The 21,062-nt window shown below is 48.5% G+C and overlaps 2 protein-coding genes across 3 annotated transcripts in view; both read right to left on the reverse strand.

Annotated features, from left to right (window-relative positions):
- DNAJC18 (DnaJ heat shock protein family (Hsp40) member C18) overlaps nucleotides 1–1,985 on the reverse strand; it is a 53,548-nt gene extending 51,563 nt beyond the window's left edge. The window contains exon 1 of one of the 2 annotated variants that reach the window (XM_006156187.2): nucleotides 1,843–1,985. The gene's annotated coding sequence lies outside the window, so the exon portion shown is untranslated. Of the gene's footprint in view, nucleotides 1–1,823 lie in introns of both variants that reach the window. The other variant, XM_006156186.2, reaches the window with a different exon arrangement.
- A 5,002-nt stretch (nucleotides 1,986–6,987) lies between these two features.
- ECSCR (endothelial cell surface expressed chemotaxis and apoptosis regulator) lies at nucleotides 6,988–18,169 on the reverse strand. The gene is made up of 10 exons (XM_006156188.2): nucleotides 18,020–18,169; nucleotides 13,039–13,083; nucleotides 12,670–12,720; nucleotides 12,459–12,518; nucleotides 11,838–11,975; nucleotides 10,559–10,672; nucleotides 10,076–10,174; nucleotides 9,831–9,867; nucleotides 7,510–7,606; nucleotides 6,988–7,325 (listed from the first exon to the last, which is right to left on the reverse strand). The coding sequence occupies exons 1-10, from the start codon at nucleotides 18,078–18,080 to the stop codon at nucleotides 7,317–7,319; spliced, it is 711 nt and encodes a 236-aa protein (XP_006156250.1). The 5' UTR covers nucleotides 18,081–18,169; the 3' UTR covers nucleotides 6,988–7,316.
- Between the last annotated feature and the right edge of the window lie 2,893 nt (nucleotides 18,170–21,062).

The following is a 21,062-nucleotide window of genomic DNA, read 5'->3' on the forward strand; positions in this document are numbered from 1 at the left end:
GGTCCGGGACACGAACCGCGGTCGACTACGTGGGAGTCCAGCGACATAGCCATTACGCTAACTGCTGGTTCCCTCATCCATTTATTTTTTAACTTAATGAGAGAGAGAGAGAGAGAGAAAGTGAGGAAGCAAGCCACCCGGTTCAGGACACGAACCATGGTCAGCCATGTGGGAGTGTCCAGCACCTTAACCACCATGCTACCTGCTGGTCCCCCTCCAGATTCATCTCTCTCTCTCTTTTTTTTTTTTGGAGAGGTTTTTTGCTATAGGGTGCATGCACTCGCCAGAAAGACAGAGAGACACAGAGATAGAAAGTGAGAAATCACCCCCCCTCCCCCCAGGGGAATGGTCATGCTGCTATCCCTTCTCCTCCATTCTCCTCTCGGGATCTTGGGCACACACGCCCATTTGCCCGGCGTGAGTTTAAGCCACCGGGTCCGGGACTCAAAGCACAATTGGCTATGTGGGGGTTCAGCAACATAGCCATTAAGCTAATTGCTGGTCCCTCCTCCAAATTCACTTCTAGTGGCCTCTATGCACTAAGTGTCTAGACAGGTCCAAGTGAACAGGATCCAAACATCTGAATACGATTAGGGTCAGAATATTCCTCTATTCCCACTGATTCTGATGCACGAAGAGTGAAAACAGAACAGAAGAGAGATTGCAGATCACCTCCTCCTGCATGCCTCTGAACGCTCAGATTGAACTTCAAGAATTAGAAAGAAACACACCATCCATCAGATGACTAGAAATCACCTCAGGGTCACAAGAAATATGGGAAAGCAAGAAAATACCTCTCCTCCAAGGGAAAAGAATAATTCCTCTTCACCCTCAGATAGTACAATGAAACCCATACGGAAATGTCAGATAAAGAATTTAGAATATTCATAGTGACAAAACTCACGTCGGGCATGTGTGCATGCATGCCCAAGATCCTGAGAGGAGAATGGAGAAGAGATTGTGGCGTGGCCATCCCCCCTGGGGGGTGATTTCTCGCTTTCTGTCTCTCTGTCTTTCTGGCAAGCTCATGCGCCCTATAGCAAAAACCTCTCCAAAAGAAAGAAAAAGAAAACCACATTGAGTATGTGTGCATACGTGCCCAAAATCTCAAGAAGAGAATGGAGAAGGGATTACAGTGGCTATCCTCTCGGGAAGGGGGGACTTCTCACTTTTCCTCTGTCTGTCTCTGGCAAGCACACACACTCTATTATAAAATAAATCAATAAATCTGTTGAACAGTAGTGCATTTTTGCTGTGATAGAAAAGTTTCTATATGCCTGTATGATTGAGATGCTGCCCCGTTCAGTCCTGGAAAAAAGATACTGAAAGAAAGAGAACGACCCCCCATTTGACTGTGACTGTGTGCGCGAACTGCTTTGTTGGTTGCTCCCCCCCATAGGATCGGGAAGGAATGAGAAGGACATTCTACACGACACCCATACCCTGCCACCTGTTCCTGCTTTATAGGACCATGTGGTCCTGTGTGAAAAAAGGGAGGAAGTTGTCTTGTAAATGGTCACCATCCTGTTGTCTAGACACAAAGGAAGAGATGCGGTTTCAGGGAAGCTAGATTTCCGGTCAGAGCTGGGGCCCTGTATTTGCATAAATGGTAGGGTCCTCCTGCAGAGCCTCTTCAAATACATCAGAGTTTGCACGGGAACAGAATTCAGCATTGAGTCCATCCTCCACCCCTTCCCAAAGGACAGAGTTACTTAGCAACAGGAAAATCGACATGGCTAATAGTGTCAGCATCAGGGTAAAAAGCCTTTCAGACTCAAAGATATCACTACCAATTCATACCATCTCCCCCCACATGTAAATACCTTATAACCAGCAGCTCACATTTACAGGGCATTGTCCAGAGTCAGGGGGAAATTCGTGGCCTTAGAATGGAGACAGTGACTGTTACCAAGAGTGAAACCCATGTCCTTGACCTGATCAGTCTGGTATGATAAGCAGCCGAACTAAGTGCCCATGGCAGTCAGAATAACAGTTCAAACAGAATCCTGTACTTCTAGACATTGTTGTGTCACCTGCAGGGTTCCATTCCAGTGATGGGTTTTCGTACTGCAAGTAGCTAGTCATGTGCTTTTTACAGTGTGGTTTAAATAAAATATATATGACTTACTCCAGAAAATACTGCAGTATTGCTTTCATAGATTGGGCATGCCAGGAAACAGACTCTGAGATGCTGAGATTTGCATGCAGAAGGTTTATTAGTGAGTACCCCCGAGAACGATAGCTGTGAGGAGTACAGGGTACAGAATTGGGCAGGGGGAAAAGTTGAGGCTAGGAGTCCAGGTCTTGTTCCTCACTTCCACTCTCCAACAGCCATTCATCAACCACCTGTGAGCCCTCAGCAGCCAGTCCTCCAGCAGCTGGGAACATGCCTTTGTCCTGGAGTGGGACCAGGGTGGAGGTGCTCCGTGTTGTCTGCTGCAGCTGTCAGCTAGTATTCCTACTTCCCAGTGCCTCCACACTTGTCCCATTTTACCCACCTAGTTGCCCATGGGGTAGACAGGGCCAGGCAGAGATCACCCGGCCCCATTAATGCATGGGGAAACAGTAGGCTTGTCCAGAGTCACCCAAGACTTATCTCTGTCTCCTACCCAGAGTAATCTACTCAACAGATTGTGCTCATTGTTCCTACATCTAGAGTTTACTGAACTGTAGAATATAAGAACTAGTGGGCCAGCAGATGGCGTGGGCGTTAAGGCAATGGATCCTATGTGGCCAGCTTCACAGTTACGGGACCCAGCAGCTTGAGAACCAAGCCAGGTGCCTGCTCATGCATGTCCAACATCCTGAGCGGAGAGTGAAGGAGCACTTGCAGCATGGCCAACCCCTCCACCCCTCAAGGAGTCATTTCTCACTTTTCCTCTTTTTCTCCCTGGTGAGCACACATGCCCTATAGCAAAAATGGGGGAAAAAAAGAAAAGAAAAGAAAAAGAATAAAAGAACTAGAAAAGAAGATCAGCCAGTGGATGGCAAAGGCATGGCAGCTGCATGGTTCAAGGCTGGACCCAACAGCTTGAAGAACGTGCCAGGCACATGTGCATGCTTAAAATCTCAAGAGAATGGAGGAGAAGGGATTATGGTGAAGCCATCCCCACTAGGGATGCTTTCTTGCTACTCTTCCCTCCACAAGCACATACACCATATAGCCAAAAAACAAAACAAAAGAAAAAAATTAATTAAAAAAAGAACTAAGGGGACTAGTAGGTGGCATGGCTTTTGTTTGTTTGTTTAATTATTTTATTTAACTTTATTTATTTTAATTCGACCAGAGAGGGAGAATGAGAGGAAGAAAGAGAGAAAGGGAAAGTGAGAAATCAAGACACCAGGTCCAGCAGTCAACCATGTAAGAGTCCAGTACCCTTAAGCACCATGCTACCTGCCGGCCCCATGATGTGGTGGTTAAGAGCGCTGGACTCCAACATGGCTGATTGCTGTTCGAATCTCAGATCTGGTGGCTTGTTTTCTCACTTTTGCTCTCTCTCTCTCATCAAATTTTAACAGTAATAATAATAACAAATGGAATTAAACAAATAAATAATTATTTTAAAAATTTTTTATTGAAAAAAAGAACTAGAGGGGCCAGCAGGTGGCATAGTGGTTAAGAGCACTGGACTCCTACCTGGCAGACCACACTATGAGTCCTAGATCTGGTGGCTCGCTTTCTCACTTTCCTTCTCTCTTTCTCCCACTCTTGTCCCTCTCTGGTCAAATCAATAATAAATAAGTAAAGTTAAATAAAATAATTCTAGGAAGCAGCAGTTGGTGTAATGGCTATGTCGCTGGACTCCCATGTAGTTGACCATGGTTCAAGTCCCAGGCCCGGTGGCTTAAACTCACGCTGGGCGCGTGTGCGTGCGTGCCCAAGATCCCAAGAGGAGAATGGAGGAGAAGGGATTGCGGTGAGGCCATCCCCGCCCGGCCCTGGAGGTGATTTCTCACTTTCTGTCTCTCTGTCTCTTGCTGTCTTTCTGACGAGCACATGCACCCTATAGCAAAAACTTCTCCAATATATAAATAAATAAATATTCTAAAAAAAAAAGAACTCAGGAAGATAGGGAAGGCTAAATAGTCCAGCCACCTCACCTCACTTTCAAAGTAAGAAAATAGGGAAGGGGGTACCGGCAGTTAGCATAATGGCTATGTCACTGAACTCCCATGTAGCCGACTGCGGTTCGAGTCCTGGACCCGGTGGCTTAAACTCACGCTGGGCGCGTGTGCGTGCGTGCCCAAGATCCCAAGAGGAGAATGGAGGAGAAGGGATCACGGTGTGGCCATCCCCCCGGGGAGTGATTACTCACTTTCTCTCTCTCTGTCTCTGTCTTTCTGGCGAGCGCATGTGCCCTATAGCAAAAAACCTCTCCAAAAAAATATGAAGAAGAAAGAAAGAAAGAAAACAGGGAAGGGGGATGGTTTCACCAAAGTCAAGCTGCAAGTCTGAAGCAGAGCCTTATAATCAGATTTCCTTCACCCAAGAGCCAATATTACCACCTAGGATGTGCCAGGCAGTGTGGACCCAGGAGCAACAGAGACAAGCAGGTATGGACCCAGCCCTGAAAGAAATTAGAATCCAGTAGGTTTCTTCAGTCTTGCTTTAACAGCTTTAATGAGACAGGGAAAGTGAAACGTTTTATTTTAGTCTTTCTCATACCACCCTGTGAAGTCTAAACCATAAGAAAATACCAACATTGTCGCTTCAGAATGAGTAAGCTGTGTTCTCCCCTTTTTTTTTTTTTTTTTTTTGTAGGGTGTGTGTGCTCAGTAGAGAGACAGAGAAAGATGGGGAGAGAGAAAGTGAAAAATCACCTCCCCCAAGAGGGATGGCCATGCCGTAATCCCTTCTCCTCCATTCTCCTTTTGCAATTTTGGGCACACACACACATGCACCTGGCATGAGTTTCAAGCCACCAGGTCCGCTACTTGAACCGGGGACAGCCACGTAGGAGTCCAGTGCCTTAACCGCTATGCCACCTACAGGCCCCCTCCTGGGATTCGAACTGCAGATTCACAGATGCTAAGAAACACTCCCTTAGACACACACGGACAACTCATCCCTTATTTTTCCGAGCCAAGATTTACTTCCAAACCAGCATCATGGTAGCCATGCCTGTTACTAAGAAAACATATCTCCTCATATCTCCTCTCTCCCTCTCCTCCTTTTTTTTTTTTTTTTTTTTTTTTCACAGGGCACGTGCACCCACCAGAGAGACAGGGAGAATCAGAGAGACAGAAAGTGAGAAATTGCCCCCCCAGGGGGGACGGCCATGCCACAATTGCTTCTCCATTCTCCTCTCGGGGTGTTGACTGCTTCTCCTCTTCAAATGTCTATGGTAATTCTGTGATTCTTTATTCTACTTCTAGGACATAAAGATAACAGCTGCATAAAGTAAAGTGGGTGGGTTTTTGCGTAAGTCACACACTTACCGGCTCCAGAGCTTCCCAGTGTTCATCCCATGGTTAGGACCTCGGGGAGGCAGAGGACATGTGCTCTCGCATTGTGCAGCCCTCACCTCCGGGGTTTCTGGGTCACAGTGTGTTGTGCCTCTCATGTTCTCACTATCTGGACTTCACACTTGGTAACAACAGGTCACTGTTCACAACCCCTTTTTCCTCTCCTCAGTTGGGGTGATTAGTTTGCCACTTCCACCCTACTTAACAAACCAGGTAAAGAGAGTAGACCCGACAAAAATTCCTGTCTTCCACTTGTTTCTCAGAGACCTGCCCATGGAGACAGAAACTTGCAAACAGGCCTGGTCTAGGAAATAAGGCCCCAAAGCTGCTAGAACATTATGTTAAGAAATGTGCATGGGGGCAGGGAGACCAGCAGATGGCAAAATGGTTATGTTACTAGACTCCCACGTAGTTGACCGCAATTCAAGTCCCAGATCCGGTGGCTTAAAACTCACACTGGGTATGTGTGTGTGTGTGTGTGTGTGTGTGTGTGCGCCCAAAATCCCAAGAAGAGAATGGAGAAGGGATTACAACATGGCCATCCCCCCGGTGGTGATGTCTCACTTTCTGTCTCTCTGTCTCTGTCTCTCCAGCAAGCACACATATCCTAAAAAAGAAAGAAAGAAAGAAAGAAAGAAAGACAGACAGACAGACAGAAAGAAAGAAAGAAAAAGAAATGTGTTTGGCGTGGGAGAGGGGGGCCAGCAGGTGGCATGGTGGGTAAGGTCCTGAACTCCCGCATGGCTTACAGCAGTTCAATTCTTGAATCTGGCAGCTTGCTTTCTCATTTTTCCTTTCTCTCTCTCTGGTCAAGTAAATCATAATAATAAATTTTAAAAATTAAATGACTCTTTTTTGGGAACCAGCAGTTAGCGTAATGGCTATGTCGCTGGACTCCCACGTAGTCGACCGCGGTTCGTGTCCCGGACCCGGTGTCTTAAAACTCATGCCGGGCGCATGTGCATGCGTGCCCAAGATCCCGAGAGGAGAATGGAGGAGAAGGGATTGCGGTGTGACCATCCCCCCTGGGGGGTGATTTCTCGCTTTCTGTCTCTATGTCTCTCTCTGTCTGTCTGGCGAGCGCACGCGCCCTACAGTGAAAATCTCTCCAAAAAAAAAAAAAAAATTAAATGACTCTTTTTTTAAAGAGATATTTTTGCTATTGGGTGCATGTGCTCTCTAGAGAGAGATAAAGGGACAGAAAGTGAGAAATCACACACCCTCCCTCCCCCCTCCAGAGGAGATGGCTATTCTGCAGCCCCTTCTTCATTCTCTTCTTGGCATTTTGGGCAAGCATGCACATGTCCCTGGTGTGAGTTTTAAGCCACCAAGTCCTGAACTCAAACCACAGTTGACTATGTGGGAGTCCAGCAACATAGGCATTACTCCATCTGTTGGTCTCTAAATAAAATAATTCTTAAAAAGAAAAAAAAGAAAGAAAGAAAGAAAGAAAGAAAGAAAGAAAGAAAGAAAGAAAGAAATATGCATGAGTGCATAGATTTTAAAAGAAATTAGACCACAGGATAGAAAATAATTTTAATGCAAAGTAGAAAGCACCAATCCACCTCATCATTTTCCGTGTTCTTGCTCTATCAACTCCTCTTTCTGGTGACTGAAAAGGAGGAGGAGCAGGCTGTATTTCTAGAGTGGCTGTCCATAGTGGAGAGTCTGTCATATTGGTAGCTTGCTTCCAGATCTGGAGGAATGCTCATATCCTATAGATCCGGGAGTGGACCGGAAACAATAAAATAATTTATATGTGGTTCACTGCCTCTACCAATCCCAGGTCGTCTTTCTCACAGCTATAGAGCAGCTGCATCGTCCTGGATCTGTGGGGTCCCGAGTTGCTTTTAAAGAATCTGCAAGGTAAATAAACAATGAAGAAGGGTAAACTTCTTGGAAATGGTGGGGTAAGGAAGAGGGCAGAAGAGCTGAGGGCTTTGAAAGTATCTCCTTTCAGGCTAAGGAAGTAGAGCCTGAAGGTAGGAGGAGAGCGGAGAAAGTGAACTTGGGGGGGAGAAGAAAAATAAAAGAAAAATGCACCTTCTCCGCTGAGAGGCATCCTTTGCTGTTATTCGTGTTGATGTTCTTCATGGAGATGAGGGTGATGCTGTCTTTCTCTCCATTGGCTGCGGAACAGCTGGGGTAGGAAGGGAGTCTGGGTTACAGAGATGAGGGGGCAGAGGGCAGCAAGAGAGAAGGAACTGTGGGGCTGGGGTCGTTGAACCTTAGTACTTTGTTTCAAAAAATCTTTATTTTGGTGGTGATCCACAATCAAATGAGAATGTACTTTGGAGTTCACAAGACTTGTATTTAAATCTTGGTTTTATGACGTACTAGTTACTTGATCTTTGTCAAGTTACAACCTCCTTAGGCCACTTTTTAAAAAAATTATTTATTTCATTTCATTTATTATTATTATTTTCATTTGCTATAGGGCATGTGCACTCAGAAGAGAGAGAGACAGGGAGAGAGAGAAAGAGAGAGGGAAGGTACAAAGCAAGGCACCAGGTCCAGGATTCGAACTATAGTTGGCTGTGTGGGAGTCCAGCACCTTGACCACCATGCCACCGGCTGGACCCACCTGTTTTTCTTTTAATTTACCACATAGAATGAAGTAATATCTACCTTGAAAAATTGCTGAACAGATTTGAAATATCACAAAAAGTTCGTGGAAGATAAAATTAAAGTATGAGTTTATTTTGGTGCAAAAAGTTTAGAAATGCCCATATAATTTATTCATAATATGTATTTTCCATGAGATTTTTTTTTTAGAGAGGTTTTTGCTATAGGACACGTGCTGACCTGAGGGCGAGAAAGAGACAGAAAGCAAGAAATGACCCCCCGAGGGGTATGGCCATGCTGCAATCCTTCTTCTCCATTCTCCTCTTAGGATTTTGGGCATGTACACACACATGTGAGTTTTAAGCCTGGTGTGAGTTTTAAGCCACTGGATTTGGGACTCGAACCATGGTCAGCTACATGAGAGTCCAGCGACATAAGCATGACGCCATCTGCTGGCCCCTTTCCATGAATATCTGAAGACCTCTCATATATATCATGATGTCTGGCACATGGTAGATTTTCAATAATGCTTCTGAAGCTTAGAGGGTGTGTCTGCTTTTATTAGAATCTGAATAATTTTTAAAAATTTGACCAGAGGGAGACACACACACACACATACACACACACACACAGAGAGAGAGAGAGAGAGAGAGAGAGAGGGAAAGTGAGAAAGCAAGCCACCAGGTCTGGGACTTGAACCATGGTCAGCCACATGGGAGTGTCCAGTGCCTTAACTGCCACACCACCTGCTGGTCCCTGAATGCGTACACTTTTCATGGAGGGATTAAGGAGGCTGAGTCCTGGGCGCTGAAGAGTTCTATCTATTTCCTGTCACCTGATTGTTTCCTTGTGTTCTTTCAGGTTTGTCCTGTCCTCCCTACTCCAGCTCTGGCATCAGTGGAGGTGGTCAGAATTTATGTGTGTATGTATGTGTGTGTGTGTGTGCGCACACATGCTGAGCAGACACATGGTATGGGGTGTGTTGTGTGTTTGGTGTGGGGGTTATATGTGAGTGCATTATGTGTTGTGTGTGTATTATGGTGTACATGTGTGTATATGTAGTGTTACGTAATATGGGAAGGGTATGGAGGTGAATGCAGGTATAGGGGATCATTGTATGTGTTATGGTGTGTGTATATGGGTTGGGAGTGGTGTGTGTGAGTGTGGCAGGTAGTGTGTGTATATGTGTATGTAGTATGGTATATGTGGGGGTGTATGGGTTGTGGGGTTTTCTGGTGTGTGTAGTGTGAGGTGGTGGTATAATGTGTATGTGGTACGGTGTGCGAGTATATGGGTTGTGTGGTGTGGGGACTAGTATATGTGAGTGTGCAGATGTGGTTAGGGGTGGTGGTGTGTATAGGTGCATGCATGTGGTACAGTGTGGGTGTGTGTGGTGTGAGGAGTGGTGTGTGTGAGCATGCAGGTGTGGTTTGGGGTGGTGTGGAGGGGGTGCGGTGCGGAGGCATGGGTTGTGTGGTGTGTGTGAGTGTGCAGGTGTGGTTTGGGGTGGTGTGAGGGGGTACGATGGGGAGGTGTTGGTTGTGTGGTATGTGAGCATGCAGGTGTGGTTTGAGGTAGTGTGGAGGGGGTGCGGTGGGGAGGTGTGGGTTGTGTGGTGTGTGTAAGTGTGCAGGTGTGGTTTGGGGTGGTGTGGAGGGGGTGCGGTGGGGAGGTGTGGGTTGTGTGGTGTGTGTGAATATATGTGTGGAGAAAGCAGGAAGTACCGCTTCCCCTTTGGAGTGGGGCGGTGGCGGGGTGTCAGACAGGAGATCCCTCCTTTGCACTTCTCACTATCTTACCTTTCAGATAGCCCGGAACTCCCTGGTTTCTGGGGATCTGTAAAAATCCGAGGGCACAGGTTGGGGTCCACAACTCAGAAGTCCAGCCTTCCCCTCAAAGTCCACCCAAAGGGACCTCCCAACTCATCAAGTGGTACTTGTGTGCCATTCCTTCCTTCAGCTCTAGGCTGGGCGTCAGCCTTGGGCTCCTGCTCTGGCTCCCTGGCAACGAAGGACAAAGGGGCCCCCGAGGCCAGGATGTGTACCTTCAGACTCCTTGTTCTTCCGACACTTAAACCTGAGGCTGACCACACCGACTAGGATGATCACCACGACCACCAGGATGACAATGAAGCTGATGACACCTGGACAGGGAAAAGGGTAGGTGAGCGGAGGCAGAGGAGCCAACAAATGGAAGCAACAAGGGTCCAGAATCCCTCTTCCCAGCCAAGTGCTCAAGGAGCAAAGAGAATTCCACTTCTCTGCTGATGAATGAGCTCTCAGTCTAATGGCCCCGCCAGAGCGAGCCCTGCAGCCCGGCTCCAGCCTCCCTGAAGAACGCGGAGCCCAGAGGAGCCAGGAAGAGCTGACTGCAGGGCCAATAGCACCCTCTCCCCACCAGGGCATTCCTTGTTGGCCAGTCCCTTCCGGAACGAATAGGTGAGATTCCAACTTGTGTTTCCAGATCCAGAGTCCGAGTCAGTTTCTGGGACAGGGTTCCCCCAGGCCCACCTTCCCCACTCTCTCACCAAATGCTGCCACAGTGAGCACAGTCTCTGAAGTGGGGCTGGGCTGAATGGTCAAGTCTTCCCTTGTCCTCAGGCTTATGGTGGTTGAATTGGGAGAAACATTTTTTGAGGAGTCTGAAATAGAGTCAGATTAGGTGCTTCAGTGAAGGGGACTCACAGCCTGCGAGAGAGGGGTTGCTTCCCTCCTGCTTCCCCCGGGGTAAAAGGTTGCAGAGAAAGCTCACGCCCTACAAAAACGGCTTCCTCTTTGTCACTCTGACCACATCCTGTGAGGATAGAGGTTGGAGTTGTAGAGATGTGAGGTCATGTGGAGACTAGCATTGCTAGTTGTTCATGTCACCTGTTCTGGAGGGGTCCAGGACCCAAGTGGGCCCAGGATGTTTCCCTGGTTGTACTCTTCCCACCAGCCCTTGGGGCCAGGGGAAAGAGATTTATGTTGCAGATACAGGAAGCTAGACTGGGCGAGGCAGAGCCATCTGTGTTTCGCTGAGTTCAGGTGGGAGGAATGAAGGACACGGATACCTATCTTCAGGCATCGAGCCAACAAGCCAGGCTGCCAGTCAAGGGACACTGGTTCCCAGCCTTCTTCAAAAGTGGTTGTGGCCACCCCTTTCTTCCACTCCTCCACTCACTGTATTGGGTTATGGGAAGTCACGACGCATTTTCGCATAGAAAAAACACATCATGACTTTTCCCACAACCCAATACTTTAGGCCTGATCAGGGCTCCATTTTCTTCTCTCGTCTCACCCCTCCCAAATGAGTCTGGGAAGGTAAAAGAGCCAAGGGGTAGGATGAGAGACAGGGTCACAGACATGCTCCTCCAGCTCCTTCCTCGTTCTTGTGCACTCAGACGGATGTTCCTCCACTTGCGCTGCCCCCACTGCTTGGAGCACTGGGCCTGCACCAGGAAACAGCAGGCCAAGGCGGAGGGCACCCTCAGAGCAGCTCTTCTCCTAGGCTGCCCGGTGAAGGCCAACCTGCCCTGAGTCCAGCCCTTTCCCAACCTTTTCTGCCTCCCTTCTTTTCTGCCTACTTCTCTCTGCCTTTGTCAGTCACAAGTCCAGGCAACTTACCCGACTTGTGACCAGGTCCAAGTTCCCGACTCTCTTCCCCACCACCTCTGCATTGTTCCCCAAGCCCGCTGCCATTGGTGAAGAGCCTGGCTCAAGACCCCTGATTTAAGGGCAGTACCTGGCCCTCCTAAAAACGGGAACAAGGAACCCACCCAGACATAACCCAGGGTCCTCACCCCCACCCGGCCTGCGCTCAGTACTTACCAAGTCCTGACGTGTGCTTCTGTGGCTGGGGCGGAGTCAGGCCCAGCAAGGTCGGGGAGTGACCATCCATGGTGTTTGGCTTTGGTGTCACTGGTGTACTCGCTACCTCGGGGAGCTGTGAGGTCTTTTTTGAGGCTGCTGTGGATTAGGAAGCATGTATAGGCTTGTTTAGGGCCTTAGCCAACACATGTACAGGGAAGGCTCTTTCAAACAAAATCATCCCTTCCTTTACTGCTTTTGATTCCAGAAAGGGAAACTGTCAGGTTCACCTCTGGACCTTTACCTGGGTAGTTCCTTCTGCTGGGAATATGCTCTCCCACCCTCACCTCATGATTTTCATCTGTTCCTCTAAGTCATTCTTAGGCTCAGCTTCGGAGACCACCCACTCAGGGACGTCCTTCCTGGCCCCCAGGTTTGAAGTAGCAGATGTCTGTCTGGGCTCCCACCACACCTTCTGCTGATGCCCATCACAGCCCTTCCCACCCTGCTTTGTAATTTCAAATGAGGTTCTGTTTTCTGCTGGTCCTGCACTGGTCCATATTCTCCATTAGAGCGGAAACAGTGTCTGGCTCCTCACCAGGCCCTCCCTGGCTGGCATTTGCAGTCTGAATGGCGGAGTACCTGAGCTGCCAGTCCTTGGCAGAGGGCTTGGTCTATTAGGCTCTGAAGAAGGGAGGTTTCCTGCAAAGACAGAGGTTGGAGGTGGGGAGGTTTGGTGACATCACTCCCTCACCCATCCAAGAAACCTTGGTCTCCAAGCGGGTTTGAATGGCTCGGGATGGGCAGATGAGTGAGATGGGAGAGCAGCCCCTGCGGAACCACGCTCACTCACCTGTGCTGGGGGAAACAGGCTCGGTGGTCAGACTCGGGCTGCTGAAGGCTCCTGAAACAGATCGTCTAAGGCTGAGGAGTCTGCTGCCTTTTCTGCTCTGCCTCCCTCTTCTTCCCTATTTCTGGTGTTTTGGAGTCTTGCTCCCTTAACTACCTCCCTGCCTCCTACTATCCATCCCCCTCCTTTTTCAAGGCATATCATTAAGAGATTGGGCAAATCTTGATGCACTCATCCTCTGGGAAAATGAGCTCCTGGGATCTCTGGCCTCAGTCCCACACCTGAAGTCAGTGCTGAACTGGCCTAAGCTTCTTCCACCCTTCCTAAACTTCTGCCTAAAAGCGGGGGCAGGCCCTGTGTGTTCATCCTTACCCTGAGGGCTAGAGGTCTGGGTTGTGACGGGCTGGGAGTTGCGGCCTGTAAGAGAAAGCAAAACATATTGGTTAGCTTGGTAACTCTCCTGACTTCACAGAGCCCGTGGAGGAACTCAGGCCTTTGGTTTCCTAAGCCTCCCACACTGGAGGGCAGGCCCAGTTGGCAGCCAAAGGGTAAAGGAGGTGGGCTTAGCTCATGGAGCCTGTGACACAATGGCACCAATCACCAACTCATGGTCCAGCATCCCAAAGTTCTTTCCTGTCTCTTCAGTCCTACACAGATATTATACCAAACCGACACCAGGTCAGGGGAAGGTTTTAAACCAGTGCCATGCCAAGGACAGAGGGTAGATGACCTGCCACGTCTAGACAAGGACTCAGGATGCCAGGGCTCTAGGCTAATGTTTACCCTACACTACTGCTGGGAAGACTGTCATCCTGACCGTGCCTCAAGAGAAAGAGACGGGGGGGAGGGCAGGTGGTGTGGTAGTTAAGGCACTGGACTCCCACATGGCCGGCCGTGGTTCAAGTCTCAGATCTAGCAGTTTGCTTTCTCACTTTCCCTTTTCCTCTCTCTCTGGTTACATTAAATAATAAATAAATAAATAAAATTAAACAAATAATTCAAAAAAAAGAGGAAGAGATGGGAAGTGGTGAACGAGATGTGGTTGGGGATTAGGGTTTGTAGCTGGGCTCTCTCTGCCTTCCCCCAGCTGGAGGCAGAGGCCTCACAGGAAGCAAGTTCTGAGGTATAAGCAGGAGGCTTACAGAGAGAGCGGCTGATCACTCTCATGGGCAAAGGCTACTTTGGAAATGGTCATTATTGGCCAAACCCAGAGAGGCGTCGGTTACAGGCGGCCCCAGTCAGAAGCCCTCATGGGCTTGGCTGTGTACCCAGGTATGACTGTGGGCCTCTGAAGATGTGTGCGTATGCCGTGTGCTCCTCTGTGCGTGTCCTGCTGCATCTGTGGGACCTGAAAGGTCAGGTTGTGTTTGCTCATTTTCCACAATGAAATCATTCTCGAAACCTGCGAACAATGTGAAAGGAAAACAACGTGGGGAAGTGGAGCCGCCCAGCTGGGTTCCCGTTCCTCCGCTGGGCTCCCCACAGCCTCTGGCCTGGCCCTCCTCTGCCTTGGCCTCTCACGGTCAGGGAAGCACCAAGCTGGGCCTGTGCAGACAGAGGCGGCTGGGTGCCAGGGGCCCACTCCAGCTTGTGGCAGTCTGTGGTCTGTTTATTTTCTTTACGCTACTACCTTCCCCTAAGTAGCTATCCCTTGGATAATGAATTAGAATTACAGTTTCCAAGCCCAGCCTTGCCCAAACTTGGACTATGTTTCTCCAGGTCACGATCTCTGATAGTCCCATTCCATCACTGGGCAGGGTGAAGAGGGGAGCTAAAACTTACAGGAACCCCAGGCTGGTGGGAACTCTTTCTAGCTGGGAACAACCCTGGGAGAGCCTTTAAGTCCAAGTTCTGAAAACATCTATCGATTACGGACGGAGCAAATGTTACATACCATCCAAGCACGATGAGGTTCTAACTAATTTTGGGTGGGAAGACACAACTTTTCTAGAAAGAAAACAATTTAATGGCTTGGGAGGAGTTCCAAAGCCATAAGCTTCACGTCCTAATTGCCTGCCTTCTCTTTGTCTCCTGCCCTCTGACCCAAACTTGGTGTCAACAATTAAGATTCTTCTGTGAGCAGAAGAACTCAGGGAGGAATATTTCTACAGGCAGGGGTGCTTCTGACCACTGTACACAGGTGCCCAAAGACCTTGGGCCATAGGAATTTCTTGGTTTTAGTCTCCCCTCCCAAATCTTTACCTGTTTCATTCCCTTCCAGTCTACCCCCCACCACTTGTTTACCTCAGCAGTAGTGCTTCGTAGTTAAAGTCGTGGACTTTGGAGCCCAACAGGCTAGAGTTCAAGTCCTGGCTCTGTCACTCACTGTCTCACTTGGACCTGTTCTTTTCTTTAAAACGCAAAGCCAGGGGCTAGCAGATGGTGTAGCAGTTATGTTGCTGGACTCCCACATGGCTAACCATGGTTCAAGTCCTGGACCCAGTGCCTTGAAAATCACACCAGGCACATGTGCATATGTGCCCAAGATCCCAGAAGGAGAATGGAAGAGACAGGGTTGCAGTGTGGCCATTCCCCCAGGGGGCAATTTCTCACTTGCCCTCTCACTGTCCCTATCTCTGTCTCTCTTCTCTAGCAAGCACACGCGCCTTATGGCAAAAACCTCTAAAATAAAGAAATAAAGCAAATGAGCTAGCAGATGGTGTGGTGGTTAAGGTGGTAAATAAATAGGGACCAGCAGATGGCATAATGGTTACGATGCTGGGCTCCCACATAGTCAACCACAGTTTGAGTCCTGGACCTGGAAGTGTAAGTATACATATGTCGGGTGTGTATATGTGCATGCCCAAAATCCTGAGAGGAGAATGGAGGAGAAAGGATTGTGGTGTGGCCAACCCTTGGAGGGTGATTTCTTACTTTCTATCTCTCTGTCTCTCTAGTGAATGCACAAAAATCTATAGCAAAAATCTCTCTAAAAATTAAGTAAGTAAGTAAGTAAAATAAAATGCAGAGCCAGTCCCATGGCCTACTGGTTAAGGGACCTGGACCTCACATGGCTTACTGTGCAGCTTGAGTCCCAGCCCCAGCTGCTTGAAAAACACACCAGTGCATGTGCATGCATGCCCCAAATATTGACAGCATGAAGAAATGGGGGACAAAGGATTATGGTACCACCATGACCCACTTGGGGGTGCTTTCTCCCTCCCTCTTTCTGTCTTTGTCTCTCTGTGGCAAGCAGGTGTGCCCTCTGACAAGTTTTAAAAAATGCAAGTGATATTAGTACTTCATAAACTGTTGTGAGGAAAAGAAAATGCATATAAAGCACTTAACGCAGTGCCTGACAGATAGTTAGTGCTCAATAAATGCTAGCTTATTTCCCCCCATTCTCTCAAATCCTCCGATTCGGGTTTGCCCTCACTGTGTATCCATAGTCAAATCTCTTTGCAAGCCTGAATATGCTCAGAAAGATCTCTCAGTCTACCAGAATAATGGAGCTAATGAGTGCTCTGAGCTCTCAGGATAAGAGATGTAAGAAACCTAAAGGGGTAGGGCCAGTAGGTGGTGTGGTAATTAAAGTGCTAGACTCCTGCATGGCTGACCATGGTTTGAGTCCCAGACTTGGTGCCTAACATTTTATTTATCATTATTAATTCTTTCATTAAAAGAATTATTTGTTTAATTTTATTTATTATTATTATTATTTTCATTGTTACAGGATACATGCACTCACCAGAGAGAGACACAAAGAGAAAGAGAGAGAGGAGGTGAGAAAGCATGTCTCTAGGTCCAGGACTCAAACCACAGCCAGCCATGTGGAAATCCAGCATCTTAACCACCACGCCACCTGCTGGTCTCAAATAATAATTTTTTTTTTTTAAAGAATTATTTTATTGGGACTAGCAAATGGCGTGGTGGTTAAGATGGATATTCCCACATGGCCAACCACGGTTCAAGTCCCAGACCTGATGTCTTGCTTTCTCACATTTCCTTTCTCTCTCTCTGTGTCTCTCTCTGGTCAAGTTAAAACAAATAAGTGAATAAATAAAATTAAATAAAATAATTCTTTATAAAAACAGAATAAAATAAAATAAGTAATTATTTTATTTAACTTTATTTATTTAATTTGACCAGAGAAGGACAGCGTGGGGGGCAGGGAAGTTAGAGAGCAAGCCACCAGATCTGGGACTTGAACCCCAGTCAACCATGTGGGAATCCAGCACCCTTAACCACTATGACACTTGCTGCCCCCCCTCAAATAAATAATTCTTTAAAAAAAGAAAGAAAGAGAGAAAGAAACCTGGGTGGTGATGATGGCTCAGGTAGAGTTTATCAGGACATTTGGGAACCATGGCGCTTGCCTTGGGACAGGACAATCACCTTCAATTTTCACAGCAGCCTAGTCTCTTAGCCCCAGGTAAACTATGTAACGCCATCCTGTGGTGGGTGGGTGAGGAGAGCATCAGAGGCTTACCACCAGACCATGTGCGTTTAGAGAAATGTCTGACCCTTCCAGGAGACAGAGTACTCTGGTACTTGGGCCCTCTCAGCCCCCACCACATGAGGCCACCCCCATCCAAGCCTTAGCCTCTCTGCGGCTTTGAACCCAGGCTCACAAATCTTCCATTGAGGACTTGCGAGGTGAGGTGGGGGTGGGGACGGGATAACAGAAGGGAAGTTGCTGCCCCGTGAGTCAGAATCTCCCAGGTTTTTCATGGTTCCCAGCAACTGCTCCTAATTAGGGAACCCCTTCTTAGCTGCTTCCCTGCTCGTCCTCTCAGACAGGCACAATTTCCAGGTAGTCCTCTGGGGGGTCATCTTGCCTGCCCCCCCCTCCCCATGAGAATGCTAAGTTCGTCCTCCTTGGTAAATGGTTCTTTTGTCTAACCTGAGTCCCTCTTGCTGTTATTTGAGCTTAGAGTCTGGCTCTGGAATTCCCAGGTTGTTACTCCTCACAGGAGAAGAGAAAAAGGCCCAAGGTGCAGACAGTGCTGTGCTAGAACAGTCAAGAGGGCCAGCGTGGTCAGTGCTGCTCCCAGGCCAGAGCACCCGGCCCAGCAGGGCAGCCATGGGCTTCTCGGGCCTGTGAACACCCGTCTTTCCAGTCTCAGTCCCACACCCGGACGACTGCTTCCCACATGCCAGGAGGCCAGCCCCTACAAGGGTCCCCAGATCACCCTGGAAAACTCCCCACAAGGGAGTATAATGATCTCTCTATTTTACCCCTGCCTGGTGATGACCACCCCCCAGTCCAACCAATCCCCTTCATGGAGAGGCTCTGGGGTTTCCCTCAGGCCTGCCTGGGATGGAGAGCTGGCCATGTGCGTCCTGAAGGACGGCGGGTGCCCAGGCCAGCCAGATGCAGGGGACCAGCTCCCGAAGGAAAGTGGTCTCTTACCTTGGAACAGGAGGAAGCCCAGGATGGCCCAGCACAGCTGCGTGGCTCCCACGGTGCCCATGTCAGCTGGGGACGTGGCGGGCAGGCAGCTGCTCCTCGGAGGCTCTGTCCATAGTGGAGAAGAGAGAGGGAGTGCTGGGGCGGGGTGGGGCGGGGGCTGGCTCTCCCGGAGCTTCCTGTCAAAGAATAGAAGGAAACAGATTGGGACCAGCTCCAGGGGCCCTGCTCAGCCCATCAGTGCAGACGAGGATGTGGCTGGGGCAGCAGCGACTGTGGCCAGGCCCACTCTGGTCTCCTCTGGACCTGGGCACGACGGCTGGTAACAGCCCCCTGGCCCCCTCTACCCTCTCTTCCACTCTGAGGGGCCATCAGGTCCCTTCACACACCACTCAAGGTTTTCCCCAAGTCTAGCTCCACTCCCACTCTGTGCTAGTTCAGATCCAGTTCTCCTTTCCCTTCGCTAAGCCCAGAAACCAGCCCACCAGCCGCCCATGCTCTCCGGACTCTGAATTCTCCACATTCCTCCTCCACCTCCTTAGCACTCCAATGCAGATAGGACTCCTAGTGTGTTTCAGGGAGGCCTCACAAACATTACTGCTATTTGATTTTTTTTTTAAGTTTCTTTCTCCGCCCCCCCCCCTTTTTTTTTGAGAGAGAGAAAGAGAGAGAGAGAGAGAATATCCTCAACAAGGTGTTACACCATGATCCCCAGGCCCACTGCCTCCCAGCCAGCCAGCGAGGATCATGGGTGCTTGGAACGGTTCCAGTAGGCCTGGAATCTGAACCTGGGTCTTCCATGGGACTCCAGCCTTCCATAGCAGTGCCCATGCCAGGCCCAATACTGTTAATTCTTCATAGAAAAACAGGAGGACCACATTCCAAACATCCTCCCTCCGCCTCCTCTGCCTGCATTGGGCCTAGGTGTTCCCTGTCTTCCAGCAGCACCCTATCCTTAATATTCATCCCACATATATCCTGTCCCCCAGTACTTGCTCTTGCACATGGAAGCCAGCAGGTTACTTTTTTTAATGTTCCTAGGACTTGTCATATAGCCGGTCCTCAGCCCATGCTTACTGAACTAAACTCAAGGGATTTCAGGGCAGAGAAACTTTACATATAATTTCATATCCTCAATATTAATTACATCAATGTTGTGAACGGATTTTTCTTTCAGGCTATATTGTTGCCAGTCTGTGACAATATGTATATACGTTTACAATAAGTTATATACACGATTGGTATCCTTTTCTCCTTTTTTATTTTATTTTATTAACATTTTCTCTTAGGGGCCAGCAGGTGGCGTGGTGGTTGAGGCAGCTGGATCTCACTGGTCAACTGCGAGGTTAGAGCCCTAGACCTGGCAGCTTGAAAATCATGCTGGGCATGTGCGCGCACATCCAAAATCCTGCAAGGAAAGTAGAGGAGAAAGGATTATGGTGTGGCCATCCCCTCAAAGGGTGATTTCTTATTTTCCCTCTTCCTGCTCTCCCTCTCTGTCTGTCTCTCCAGCAAGCACGTATGCCCTATAGCAAACTAAAACAATTAAAATTAATTTTTTTTCTTCATCCAGCCAGGGGCACAACGGTTAAGGTAGTCTTGATGGTGCAGGTGGTTGCACACTGATCTAAGCCACATGGTTGACTGTAGGTTTAGATTCCAAGTCGGCTGAAGCACAGAGTGGAAACGATCATGCTGTGAAGAGACTCTGTCAGGGGTGTCGCTCTCTCTCTGTCTCGTGCATACGTACAGATGCATACCCATGTATTCACTCTCATAAAAGAAACGTAATAAATAAACATAAAAACACTCTGTGTGTGTGTATGTGTGTGTGTGTGTGCATGTATCTTCCAAAGGGGATGGAGAAATGGAGAAGGGAATGGAGTGGGATAATACCCTACAAGGTGCTTTTAACCTCTCCCTCTCTCTGTCTTTCAAACACGTGAACCCTTGGGCAAATTTATGTACATACATATATATATATATATATCCATGTGTGTGTGTGTGTGTGTGTGTGTGTGTGTGTGTATTGCATTTAAAAAGAAACTATGGCAGGAACCAGCAGTTAGCGTAATGGCTATGTCGCTGGACTCCCACGTAGTCGACTGCGGTTCGCGTCCCAGACCCGGTGGCTTAGAACTCACGCTGGGCGCGTGTGCGTGCTTGCCCAAGATCCTAAGAGGAGAATGGAGGAGAAAGGATTGCAGCGTGACCATCCCCCCTGGTGGTGATTTCTCGCTTTCTGTCTCTATGTCTCTCTCTGTCTGTCTGGCGAGCGCACGCTCCCTATAGCAAAGACCTCTCAAAAAAAAAAAAAAGAAACTATGGGGACCAGCAGATGACGTAGAGGTTACGTTCCTGGACTCCCATATGGGCAACTGCGGTTTGAGTCTTGGACCTGGTAGCTTGTAAATCACTTATGGGGGGGCACCTACCCTGTGGTGAAAATCATGCCAGGTACGTGTGCATGTGTGTCCAAGATCCCAGGAAGAGGATGGAGGAGAAAGGATTGCAGGCATTTAGTCATGGTCATCCCCCCAGGGGGTGATTTCCCACTTTCCCTCTCACTGTGTCTGTCTGTCCCTCTCTCTCTCTCTCTTTCTCTCTCTCTTTGATGAGCACATGCATAAGGCATAAAAAACAAAAACAAAAACAAAAAACTTCAAAAAAAAAAAAAAGAAAGAAAGAAAGAAAAGAAACTGTAGGGCCAGCAGGCGGCATGGAGGTTAAGGTAGCTGGCTCCCACAGGGCTGACTGCATGTTTCCAGTCCCAGACCCTGTGCCAGGCATGTGTGCATTTATGATTTCTCACTTTCCCTCTGTCTCTCTCCAGAGAGGGGAATGTACATGCTATAACTATTAAATTTATTTTGCCTTACAGCATAACTGTCTCTCTAAAAAAAAAAAAAAAAAAAAAAAAAAATCAAAGCACAGTGGCAACAGGAAATCAGTTGGGGTGGAGAATCACGTCCTGATGTCCTGAGGCAGGCACGGTGGGTGGTGGTGTTAGCCAGGTGCCTGGGACCTGGTGTAAGAGGGGTGGGCA

The sequence above is a fragment of the Tupaia chinensis genome, unplaced genomic scaffold (assembly GCF_000334495.1).
Source record: "Tupaia chinensis unplaced genomic scaffold, TupChi_1.0 Scaffold000484_1, whole genome shotgun sequence".
Classification (NCBI taxonomy): domain Eukaryota; kingdom Metazoa; phylum Chordata; class Mammalia; order Scandentia; family Tupaiidae; genus Tupaia; species Tupaia belangeri.